We start from the raw sequence: 12,525 nt of genomic DNA on the forward strand, positions 1-12,525 counted from the left end.
CAATTTTGTTTTTATTTTTACGATACATGTTACTATATTCTTTTTTAAAAAGGCAATTCCATCCACTCAATAGTTACCATTTTAAAATATAATCAAAACTCCTGAAAGTTTTTAAGAAAAAAATTACGTACACTGAAAGACTATGCCTCAAAAGCAAGTAGAAAATTGCTAAAGGCAACAATACAGGATTATGCTATGTATAATTAAATGATTGCTATGCAAACCCATAGATAATATGAATGATTTTACTTTGGTAATTAAGAACTATTCGTGAAAAAACACATAATCTTAGAAATTATATAAATAAAGTATAATAAATGTAAGAAACTGATTTACTTAAATTTTTAAATATGCTTTAATTATGGTAATCAGACATGGTATCTAGATCTTTTTAAAATTTGTTCTTTTATTTTTTCACTACTGGGTTTGAACTCAGGGCCTCATGCTTGCTAGATAGGCAATCTACCAACTGAGCCACTCCACCACTTTTTAAAAAATTTATTAAAGATTTACATACACATTTTAAAAATGTAATTCCATATTAAAATGCAACTGCAGATTTTTATTTCATATTAAATAGAAAAATACTACTGTTTGCTTCCTTCCAAAATCTCATTCTCCCAAAGCAACTAATTTCAACCCCACCTTTTGTTCTACTAAATGGCAGCAGCATAACTATAATACACACGTTCAGATGGCTCTTTTTAAAATTATTAATTTTAGTGTAATGATTAACTCCTCACTAAGAAAGCTCTCACTTTAGACATCTACTTCCTTCTTCAGAAGTATGTTATGTTTTCTAACATTTTTATAACTTTAAATGACAGTTAAACCTCTAAAGTTAAAGCAACTTTGTGTTATATGAACTTTAGGCAGGAAGTTTATTTTCTTTTTTGATGTTAATGGGATGTGAACTCAGGGCTTTGCACTTGTGAAGCAGATGCTCTAACACTTCAGCTACATCTCCATCCCATTTTGCTCTGGTTATTTTGGAGACAGGGTGTCCTTTTTGCCCTGGCCAGCCCAGACTGAAAGCCTCCTACTTTATGTTTCCTGACACTGTTGCTGGGACGACAGGTACGAACCACAATGTCCAGCTTTTTTCTGTTGAGATGGGGTCGCATGGACTTTTTTGCTGGGGCTTGCTTTAGAACCATGGTACTTCCAATCTTATAGCCTCCTGTGTAGCTGGAACAAAGGATAAGCACCACCACACCCAGCTAGATTGGTTGAGATGGGGGTCTCATGAACTTTTTGCCCAGGCTGGCCTCAAATCACATTCCTCCTGATCTCATCCTCCCAAATAGCTAGGATTATAGGAGTGGGCCACTGAAACCCAGCTGACAAAAAGTTTCTTTTTATAACACAGAAAATGATCTTACCATCTATCAAGAAAAGTCAAGGTATAAAATTAGAATGTTATTTAGTATTTGTGGAATTTTGCTTTCTTTCTTTTTTCTGTTTTATTATCCTCTCTCTGTCTCTCTAATGCCTGTATAGCTCACCGTTGATTAGTACACTATCTCTCCCTGTTTATTTCTTTGGCTCTGGGGTTGTTTTGTGTGTGTGTGTTTGTTTTAGTTGGTTTATTTTGCCCCCTTTTTCTTTACATTCTTTGCTTTCCCTCTCCTCTCACCCTTCCATTCTAGATATCACCATTGTTATTATTACAAGCTAGACAATACTGAATTAAACACAGTACCGGGACAGTAACAATAGCAAGGGCAATGATGGGAAGATGGAAAAAACAGGGAAATCACTTTCCCCATAATAATAAATTAGTACAGGAACCAGAGGTAAATGAAGGAAACAGATACCCAGATCCAGACTCCAACAAAACGAAGATAAACTACGCCAAAGAACCCAAAGCCCACAAGAATGCCCTGAAAGAGGACATCCTGCAAATAATCAATTAGAATTTTATAGAGATGATACTGGATAGGGTCAACCAAAATGTACAGGAGACACTCAAGAAATTCCAAGACAACAAAAATAGAGAATTTGAGAAAGCACAAGACCAAATAAAAGAAACTATAGAAGCACTGTATAAACACAAAAGTGCAACAAAGAACACGATTAATAAAGCAATAAATGAACTCAGAACGAAAATAGACAATATTAAAGAGGAAGCGGCTCAGGATATGGAAAACCTCAGAAAAAAGAACAAAACAGAAATGCAAAACAAAATGGAGGGCCAATCCAGCAGAATAGAACAAGCAGAAAATAGAATCTCAGAACTCAAAGAAAATGGTAATTAAAGGAAAAACCAAAGAACTATTAAACAACTCAAGACCTGTGAAAAGAAAATGCAAGAACTCACTGACTCCATCAAAAGACCAAACCTGAGAATCATGGGCATTGAAGAAGGAGAAGAGGTGCAAGCAAAGGGAATGTGTAATATATTCAACAAAATAATAACAGAAAATTTCCCAAATCTAGAGAAATCCATGCCCATACAGGTGCAGGAGGCCTCCAGAACACTAAACAGACCTGACCAAAATAGATCTACCTCATGGCATATTATCATTAAAACAACAAGTACAGAGACTAGAAAAAGAATATTGAAGGCTGTAAGAGAGAAAAAACAAATAACATACAAAGGTAAACCCATCAAAATCACAGCAGACTTCTCAACAGAAACATTAAAAAGCAAGAGGAGCTTGGGGTGAGGACTTCCAGGCACTGAAAGAAAGTAACTTCAACCCCAGGATACTCTACACAGTAAAACTATCATTCAAAATAGATGGAGCAATAAAAGTCTTCCATGATAAGCAGAAACTAAAACAATATGTGACCACAAAGCCACCACTACAAAGATTCTTCAAGGGATTCTGCACACAGAAAGTGAAACCCAACATAACCATGAAAAGGCAGGCAGTACCAAACTACAGGAAAAGAAAAAGCAAGAAAGGAGAGAATAACATTGATTTAGCTATACACAATCAAACCCGCAAACAACTAAGACAACTAAATGACAGGAATCACCACATACCTATCAATACTAACACTTAATGTTAACGGACTTAATTCCCCCATCAAAACGTACCACCTGACAAACTGGATTAAGAAGGAAGATCCAACAATTTCTTGCTGACATGAGACCCATCTCACCGACAGAAAAAAGCACAGGCTTAGGACAAAAGGCTTGGAAGAAGATTTACCAAGCCAATGGCCCCCCAAAACAGGCAGGAGTAGCAATACTTATCTCTGACAAAGTAGACTTCAAACATACATTGATCAAACGAGATAAAGAAGGACATTCCATACTAATAAAAGGGGAAATAGACCAAAAGGAAATAATAATTATCAACCTATATGCACCCAATGTCAACACACCCAATTTCATCAAACATACCCTGAAAGACCTAAAAGCATATATTAACTCCAACACAGTGGTTGTGGGAGACTTTAACACCCCATTATCATCAATAGATAGGTCATCCAAACAAAAAATCATAAAGAAATCCCAGATCTAAAACATACCATAGACCAAATGGACCTAGTTGATGTCTACAGAACATTTAATCCAACCTCTACACAATATACATTCTTCTCAGCAGCCCACAGAACCTTCTCCAAAATAGATCATATCCTAGGGCACAAAGCAAGCCTCAGCAAATATAAGAAAATAGAAATTATACCATGCATTCTATCTGATCACAACACAATAAAACTAGAACTCAACAACAAAAATAAAGACAAAAAACATGTAAACAGCTGGAAACTGAATAACTCATTGCTTAATGAACAATGGGTCACTGGAAGTAAAAGAGGAAAATAAAAGGTTCCTGGAAGTCAATGAAAATGAAAACACACGGGACACAGTAAAGACAGTCCTGAGAGGAAAGTTTATAGCCATGAGTGCATATATTGAAAAGACTGAAAAATCTCAATTCAATGACCTAATGATACATCTCAAACTTCTAGAAAAACAAGAACAAGCAAATCCCAAAACAAATAGAAGGAGAGAAATAATAAAAATAAGAGCTGAAATCAATGAAATAGAAACAAAAAAAAACATACAAAGAATTAATGAAACAAACAGTTGGTTCTTTGAAAAATTAAACAAGATCAATAGAACCCTGGCAAACATGACTAAAATGAGGAGAGAAAAACAGAAATCAGTAAAATCAGAAATACAAAAGGGGAGATAACAACAAACACCATGGAAGTCCAGGAAATCATCAGAGACTACTTTGAGAACCGATATTCAAATAAATTTGAAAAACTTGAAGAAATAGACATATTTCTAGATACTTATGATCATCCCAAACTGACCAAGAGGACATTAATCACCTGAATAGATCTATAACACAAAATGAAATTGAAGCAGCAATTAAGAGTCTCCCAAAAAAGAAAAGACCTGATGGATTCTCTTCTGAATTCTATCAGACCTTTAAAGAAGAACTAACACCAACCCTCCTTAAACTGTTCCGTGAAATAGAAAGAGAAGGAAAACTGCCTAACACATTTATGAAGCCAGTATTACAATTATCCCTAAACCAGGCAAAGACACCTCCAAAAAGGAGAACTACAGGCCAGTCTCCTTAATGAACATTGATGCAAAAATCCTCAATAAAAAAACTGCAAACCGAATTCAACAGCACATCAAAAAGATCATTCACCACAACCAAGCAGGCTTCATCCCAGGAATGCAGGGGTGGTTCAACATATGAAAATCAATAAATGTAATACACCACATTAACAGAAGCAAAGACAAAAACCACTTCATCATCTCAATAGATGAAGAAAAAGCCTTTAATAAGATCCAACACCATTTCATGATAAAAGCTCTAAGAAAACTAGAAGGAAAGTACCTCAACATTATAACAGCTATATATGACAAACCTACAGCCAGCATTATACTTAATGGTGAAAAACTGAAACCATTCCCTCTAAAATCAGGAGCCAGACAAGGATGCCCACTATCACCATTCCTATTCAACTTAGTACTGGAATTCCTAGCCAGAGCAATTAGGCAAGAAGAAGGAATAAAAGGAACACGAATAGATAAAGAAACTGTCAAAATATCCCTATTTGCAGACAACTTGATCCTATACCTTAAAGACCCAAAAAACTCTACTTGAAAGCTCCTAGACACCATCAAGAGCTATACCAAGATAGCAGGATATAAAATCAACATGGAAAAATCATCAGCATTTCTATACACTAACAATGAGCAAACTGAAAAAGAATGTATGAAAACAATTCCATTTACAATAGCCTCAAAAAAAATCAAATACCTAGGTGTAAACCTAACAAAAGCTGTAAATGACCTCTATAAGGAAAACTATAAACTTCTGAAGAAAGAGATTGAGGAAGACTATAGAAAGAGGAGATATCTCCCATGCTCATGGATTGGTAGACTCAACATAGTAAAAATGCCTATACTCCCAAAAGTAATCTACATGTTTAATGCAATTCTCATCAAAGTTCCAATGACATTCATTAAAGACATTGAAAAATCTACCGTTTAATTTATATGGAAACACAAGAGGCCACGAATAGCCAAGGCAATACTCAGTCAAAAGAACAATGCTGGAGGTATCACGATACCTGACTTCAAACTACATTACAAAGCAATAATGATAAAAACAGCATGGTACTGGCACAAAAACAGATATGAAGACCAGTGGAACAGAATAGAGGACCCAGATATGAAGCCACACAACTATAACCAACTTGTCTTTGACAAAGGAGCTAAAACTAAACGATGGAGAAAAATAGCAGCCTCTTCAACAAAAACTGCTGGGAAAACTAGTTAGCAGTCTGCAAAAAACTGAAACTAGATCCATGTATATCACCCTATACCAATATTAACTCAAAATGGATCAAAAATCTTAATATGAGACTACAAACTCTAAGGATGATACAGGAAAGAGAAGGAAATACTCTGGAGTTAGTAGGTATAGGTAAGAACTTTCTCAATGAAATCCCAGCAGCACAGCAACTAAGAGATAGCATAGATAAATGGAACTTCATAAAACTACAAAGCTTCTACACAACAAAAGAAATGGTCTTTAAACTGAAGAGAACACCCACAGAGTGGGAGAAAATATTTGCCAGCTACACATCAAAGGACAGAATATATAGGCAACTTAAAAAACTAAATTCTCCCAATATTAATGAACCAATAAAGAAATGGGCAAGTAAACTAAACAGAACTTTCTCAGAAGAAGAAATTCAAATGGCAAAAAAACACATGAAAAAATGCTCACCATCTCTAGTAATAAAGGAAATGCAAATTAAAACCACACTAAGATTCCACCTCACCCCTGTTACAATAGCCATCATTAGCAACACCACTAACAAAAGGTGTTGGCGAGGATGCGGGGGAAAAAGGAACCCTTTTACAGTGTTGGTGGGAATGCAAACTAGTACAACCACTCTGGAAAAAAATTTGGAGGCTTCTTAAAAATCTAAACATAGATCTACCATATGATCCAGCAACACCACTCTTGGGGATTTACCCAAAAGAATGTGACTCAGGTTACTCCAGAGCCACCTGCACACCCATGTTTATTGCAGCCCTATTCACAATAGCCAAGTTATGGAAACAGCAAAGATGCCCCACTACTGACGAATGAATTAAGACAATGTGGTATTTTACACAATAGAATTTTATGCAGCCACGAAGAAGAATGAAATCTTATCATTAGCAAGTAAATGGATGGAACTGAGGAACATCATTCTTAGTGAGGTTAGCCTGGCCAAATGACCAAAAATTGTATGTTCTCCCTCATATGCGGACATTAGATCAAGGGCAAACACAACAAGGGGATTGGACTTTGATCACATGATAAAGCGAGAGCACACAAGGGAGGTATGAGGATAGGTAAGACACCCAAAAAACTAGATAGCATTTGTTGCCCTCAATGGAGAGAAACTAATGCAGATACTTTAAAGTGACAGAAGCCAGTAAGAGAAGGGGACCAGGAACTAGAGAAAAGGTTAGTTCGAGAAGAATTAATTTTCCTGCATGCACAGGAAAGCAATGCGAGTCAACTCCCTGTATAGTTATCCTTATCTAAACTAGCAAAAACCTTGGTCCTTCCTATTATTGCTTATACTCTCTCTTTAACAAAATTTGAGATAAGGACAAAATAGTTTCTGCCTGGTAGCACGGGGGTAAGGGGGGAGAGGGAGAGGGTGGAGTAGGTAAGGGAGGGGGTGGGGGGAAGGGGGGAGAAATGACCTGAACACTGTATGAACATACAAATAAAAGAAAAAAAAAAGATTTTGCATCAATCAAAAAAAAAAAAATCATAAAAAGATCGTTAAGAGTACCCTGTAAACTTTGTATTTTGTTTTATCTCTATTCAATTCTCTTGCTATCTGGCAATTCTCTTTGTTCTTTTCTACCCCCATGCATTTGAAAGCATTTGAATGCCATGTATAAAAATAGTTTTGAATTAGAAATACGGGCAAAATAGTTTCTGCTGGGTATTGAGGGGGTGGGGGGGAGAGGGAGGGGGTGGAGTCGGTGGTAAGGGAGGGGGTGGGGGCAGGGGGGAGAAATGACCCAAGCCTTGTATGTACATATGAATAATAAAAGAAAAAAAATAGTTTTGATGCAATAAAGGTTATATTATAAAAACTAGGATGTTATTCTGCCAGTTTGTAAAATTTTACTTCTGATAAAGTTTTAAACTGCTGTAGTAGCAATGATTATATGATTACAAAAGTATAAGCATATGAGAAAAAGGCTTTAGCTCTATGACTCATAACATGAAATAAAATGAAAAGGCCAAGCAATTTATCAAAAAAAGAAATGACATTTCTAATATTAAGTCTGGATTACCAATTAATTGAAACAAGCTACCTGTATTCCACTGGCATAATCTCAGCAGCAAGATTCTCATAACTTCTTGTAGCAGATGAATCTAAACAAAAAATAGATTTGTGTTTTAGTGTTTCTATTATTTAAAAAACAAAAACAAAAAAAAAATTTTTTTAAATGTTAACTCAAGTGGCAGAATACTGGCCTCACAAGTGCAAGTCCCTGAGTTCAAACCCTAGTTCCATCAAAAAAAAAAACCTAACCAAACTCACCTGTTTGGTTTAGGTGGTCTTGTTGTGCTTGTGAACATCGAAGCTCTTCATTTGTCTCTTTCAGAGTATCACGCTGCTCTATCAGTCTCTAGAAAAGAAGTGTTAATATCAGAAGTATTTAATTCTGCCCATAAGTAGTGTTCTTTATTTTTATGATAACTCTAGTTTGACAATGATTAATTGAAAATGGTTTAGTTTTAAGAGGCTCATTTTCTTTTACATAAGTCACATAAATAATAGCCTTTACACAACATGCAGTTGTGATTTCCACATGATAGTGTTTATCTGTGAACCAAATGAATGCAATTACTTAACAGCACAAATATGCAACTGTGCAAGGTACATAACAAAGAGAATGAACTTTGAAAGCAAACAGATTCGAATTTGAATTTTAGTTTTTCCACTTCTTAACTATATTACTTGGGCAACTTATTTAACTTTCTGGTTTTAGTATCTATATTTTCAAAATGGGAATACCAATCCAAAAACCCTTACAAAGGTGTTCTGAGTAATTAATGAAGTAAAATTAAGTATCTAGAATAAAGGCTAGTGTGTAAGAGTTGCAACAGTCTAGTTATGTGTCCTATCATTATTGTGAAATTCTATTGGAAGAAGTGGTAAGTAGCATCATAGAAGCATGAATTTGTGGAAAAATACCATTTCCCAAGAACAGCATACCAGCTCTTCATATCACTGACTATTTTACTTTAGAGCCTAATGATAAACTTTTATCTTCCAAACAAAAAGCTTATATTTAACTCATGTTCCTAGAAACTAAAAAGCACTTCTGAATATAAAATCATAAATGTTGTTCTATTCCAAGACAATAAACAAAACTCTATTCCCATTCTGTGATTTAAGTCAGTCCAAAAGTAAATTTGTTACTGCCCCAGAGAGTCCTTAGAATGGAGTTGAAAAATGCCCTATAAATGACAACTAGAGGCAGACACAAGGACCTCTACAAATCTGCTCTCCCATAAATATAATACAAATCCTAGAAAATATGTCCTTAATAATTTTTAGAAATCTGGAAATGTTTATTTCCAAAGACCTACAATATTTCAAGAAGCTTTTTTTTTAAAGTAAACTTGCTAAGCTTTCATTAGAAAGGAAGCTTTTTAGCTTTTTTAACTTGCCTTATTGTTCTCCCTTCTCTCCTGTTCTTGAGTAGCTTAGAAAACCAGCAGCCTCTCAATCACTGTCATAGTAAAAGCCAGGAACTTCAGCAATTAAAGAAGCTGACTAAACAGGAAACTCCTCTTAAAAAAGAAACTCCATCATCCTCACAGAACTATCATTATTTGACCTACAACTCCCAGAAGCAGCCCCATTTTGCAGGGATTTTCACTATTTGACTGGATTTGGGTACTTGTTCTGCAAGAAAAGCTGTACTTCCAAGTTACATATCAAAAACAATCATAAGCAACTGTTTACTATCATAGCTGCTGAAAGCTGTTAGGAAGGTTGGGGGAAAACAAGAGCCTGCAGAGTTTTCAAGGAAGATCTGAGAAACAGTATGCCCAGGAAACTATGAAAAGCTGTAACTGGAGATGTAAGATGCAAGCCGTAGACAGAGTAACATACATGCTCAGAAAAGACCTGTGACGGCCCCAATGTTTCAGCTGTTAAGTATTCAACAGGAATTAAGGGCAAAGTTAAAATTTTAAATTGTATGAGAATTGATACAATTTTCAATACACATATTGAGTTTTCTGACAAAGGCTATAAGAGTTACTGGTTCAAGGCATCTATAGTTGATCTCAGATCATTTATGAACTAATGACAATGGCAACTGAGCAGAGACTTGAGTGCTGCACATTATAAACAATGTAGACTTTACAGAATAGGCCCAAAAATATCACTAAAAGAGAAACAAACAATATGAAGACTGAGTTGAATATAAACAGGATTTTCAAACATAAACTATTATCTCAAACATCGGGTTCTTAACAGTAATACAAAAAATTCTAAGAAACATGATAGTCTACATGCAGGGGAAAAACTGGTCATTTGAAACAGCCAATGAGGTGAGCTAACAGGTGGATACACTAGACCAAAACTTCTAAGTGAGTGACTACAAATACACTCAAAGAACTAAAGAAACCATGTATACAGAATTAAAGAAATGAGTCCTCTACCAAGTAGAGTTAAATTACAAAAAGCACAAACTAGAACTGTGGAGTTGAAAAGCATAATAAATGCAATATTCCCTAGATGGGCTCAGCAGCAGATACGAGAAGGAGAAAAAAATAGTAAAGGAATTTGAAAATGTATTAATCAAAATTACCCAGACTGAGGAACAAAGTTTAAAAAATTAAATTAAAATTAAGAGAATCTCAGAGTCTTGTAGGACACCAAATTACCAACATACGTAAATGAAAACCCAAAAGATGAAAAAAAACAAGGGGGGGGGAACATTTAAATAAATAATGACTAAAATTTTTCCAAAGTTTATGAAAAACAAGCTGCAGGTTCATTTATTGACCTATAACAAATGAAAAGATTGAATCAGTAATTTAATAACTTTGCACATCTTATTATTGTGTTGTAAGAATTTTTCGCATGTTCTGGATGTAAATCCCAAGACAGATATATGGTCTGCATATTCTGTAGGTTGTTTTCTCACTTCTATTATGGTATTATTTGCAGGACCACTTTTTCATTTTGATTAACTCTGGTTATCTTTTTCTTCTCTTGATTGTGATTTTTGGTGGCATATGTAAGAAACTGTTGGGTAACTTGAGATACAAAGATTTACTTCTGTTTTCTTTCAAGAGTTTTTAGTTTTAGCTCTTATATTTAGTCTATTATTCATTTTGTTGTACATGGTATGAGTTTTCACAAATGAATACATCATTACAGTATCCTAGGAAACTGATTTATAACAAGGTAAATATGACAATTAACTGGGGAAAAAACAGTCTTGTCAACAAATGGTATTGGGACAAATGGATATTAACACACAAAAGAAATGACCCCCATCTCTTAGCTGCATTGAAATCAAATCAAACTGAATTAAAGACCTAAACATAAGCCATTAAACTATGAACCTACTAGGAAAAAACAAGGAAAACACTCAACATGCTAGTATAGGAAATGATTTTCTAGGTATAACCCCCAAAAGCAAAAATAGATAAATGTAATTATATCAAATAAACAAAAAACACATTTTTATCTAGCTAAGAAAGCAAAGTGAAGAGACAATCCACAGAATGGAAGAAAATATTTGCCAACTATTGACCTAAAAAAGGATTAGTATCTAGAATATATAAGGAACTCAAAAGCTTTAATGATTAAAAATTGGCAGAAGATCTGAATAGTTCTCAAAAGAGAAAATAAAAACAACCAATAAAGTTATGAAAAAAATGCTTAAAATCACTAGCCATCAAGGAAATACAATTTGAAAATACAATGAAATCATCTCATTCAGTTAGAATGTCTATTAACAAAAAAAAAATAAATAAGAGGTAAGAGATGGTAAGGTTGAGCAAAAAAAGGAATGAAAATTATTACAGTCACTGTGGAGAAGAGTATAGAGGTTCCTCAAAAACTAGTAAATAGATTACCATATGATGCAGTTATCTCACTTCTGGGTACCTATCCAAAGGAAATGAAATCAGCATAACAAAGAGATACCTGCACACCCATGTTTATTGTGGCAGTATTTATAATAGTTAAGATATAGAATCAATCTATATGTCCATCAACAGATGAATGGCTTTAAAAACGTGATCTACACAGTGGAATATTTTTTAGCCATAAAGATAAATGAAGTCATATCATTTGTAGAAAATGGATGTGACTAGAGGTCATTATGTTAAGTGAAATAAGCCAGAAAGACAAATAACATATGTTCTCTCTCTTATGCATAGCAGAAAAAGTCAACCTAAACATAGAGTAGTAATTAGAAGTTCTGAAGGGGCATGAGTTAGAGAAGGGAAAGCTCAATGCAATCAGTACACACTGTATGCGTGTGTTGAAACATCACACCGAGACCAATTATTATGGACAATTTGTACCTGCTAATTAAAAATAAAATACATTTTAAAGTGTAATGAAGAAGTGATAGTAGTTTCATAAGACCTTCTTTTGTGCCAACTATTTCAGTTTCAAGAAACACAGAACTGGAATATATCATTCCCATTCTAAGACCAAGTATAGTTTAAAAGATAAATGAAGAATGACATTCCTTATCAGCTACATTTATGAGTACCTCTTTTTCCTTAAGTAAAGCTTCATGTTTTTCTTCAAGACACTTCATTTCAAATGCTAGAGTGTCTGCCCTTTTGGATTCAGAGGAAAGTTTAGTGTGAAGGTCTTGAACCTTTTGTCAGAAAAAAAAATGCAAAAATCAACAGTATATAATATTCAAAGACTTTCAGAGTTAACTAATTGAAACTGATTGGAAATAAAATGTTTATACTAAAACTACAGTCTATCTTTACTTGGAAAAGAGCATAAGATAAAAACAAT

At 34.5% G+C, this 12,525-nt stretch overlaps 1 protein-coding gene across 1 annotated transcript in view; it reads right to left on the reverse strand.

Annotated features, from left to right (window-relative positions):
• Positions 1 to 12,525, reverse strand: part of Hook1 (hook microtubule tethering protein 1) — a 63,257-nt gene that overhangs the window by 18,798 nt on the left and 31,934 nt on the right. Inside the window, exons 12-14 of the mRNA XM_074079966.1 lie at positions 12,266 to 12,376; positions 8,053 to 8,140; positions 7,823 to 7,883 (exon numbers count right to left, since the gene is read on the reverse strand). Of these exons, the coding sequence (XP_073936067.1) occupies positions 7,823 to 7,883; positions 8,053 to 8,140; positions 12,266 to 12,376 (260 nt within the window). The remainder of the gene's footprint in view (positions 1 to 7,822; positions 7,884 to 8,052; positions 8,141 to 12,265; positions 12,377 to 12,525) is intronic.

Source organism: Castor canadensis, chromosome 7 (assembly GCF_047511655.1).
Source record: "Castor canadensis chromosome 7, mCasCan1.hap1v2, whole genome shotgun sequence".
Lineage (NCBI taxonomy): Eukaryota > Metazoa > Chordata > Mammalia > Rodentia > Castoridae > Castor > Castor canadensis.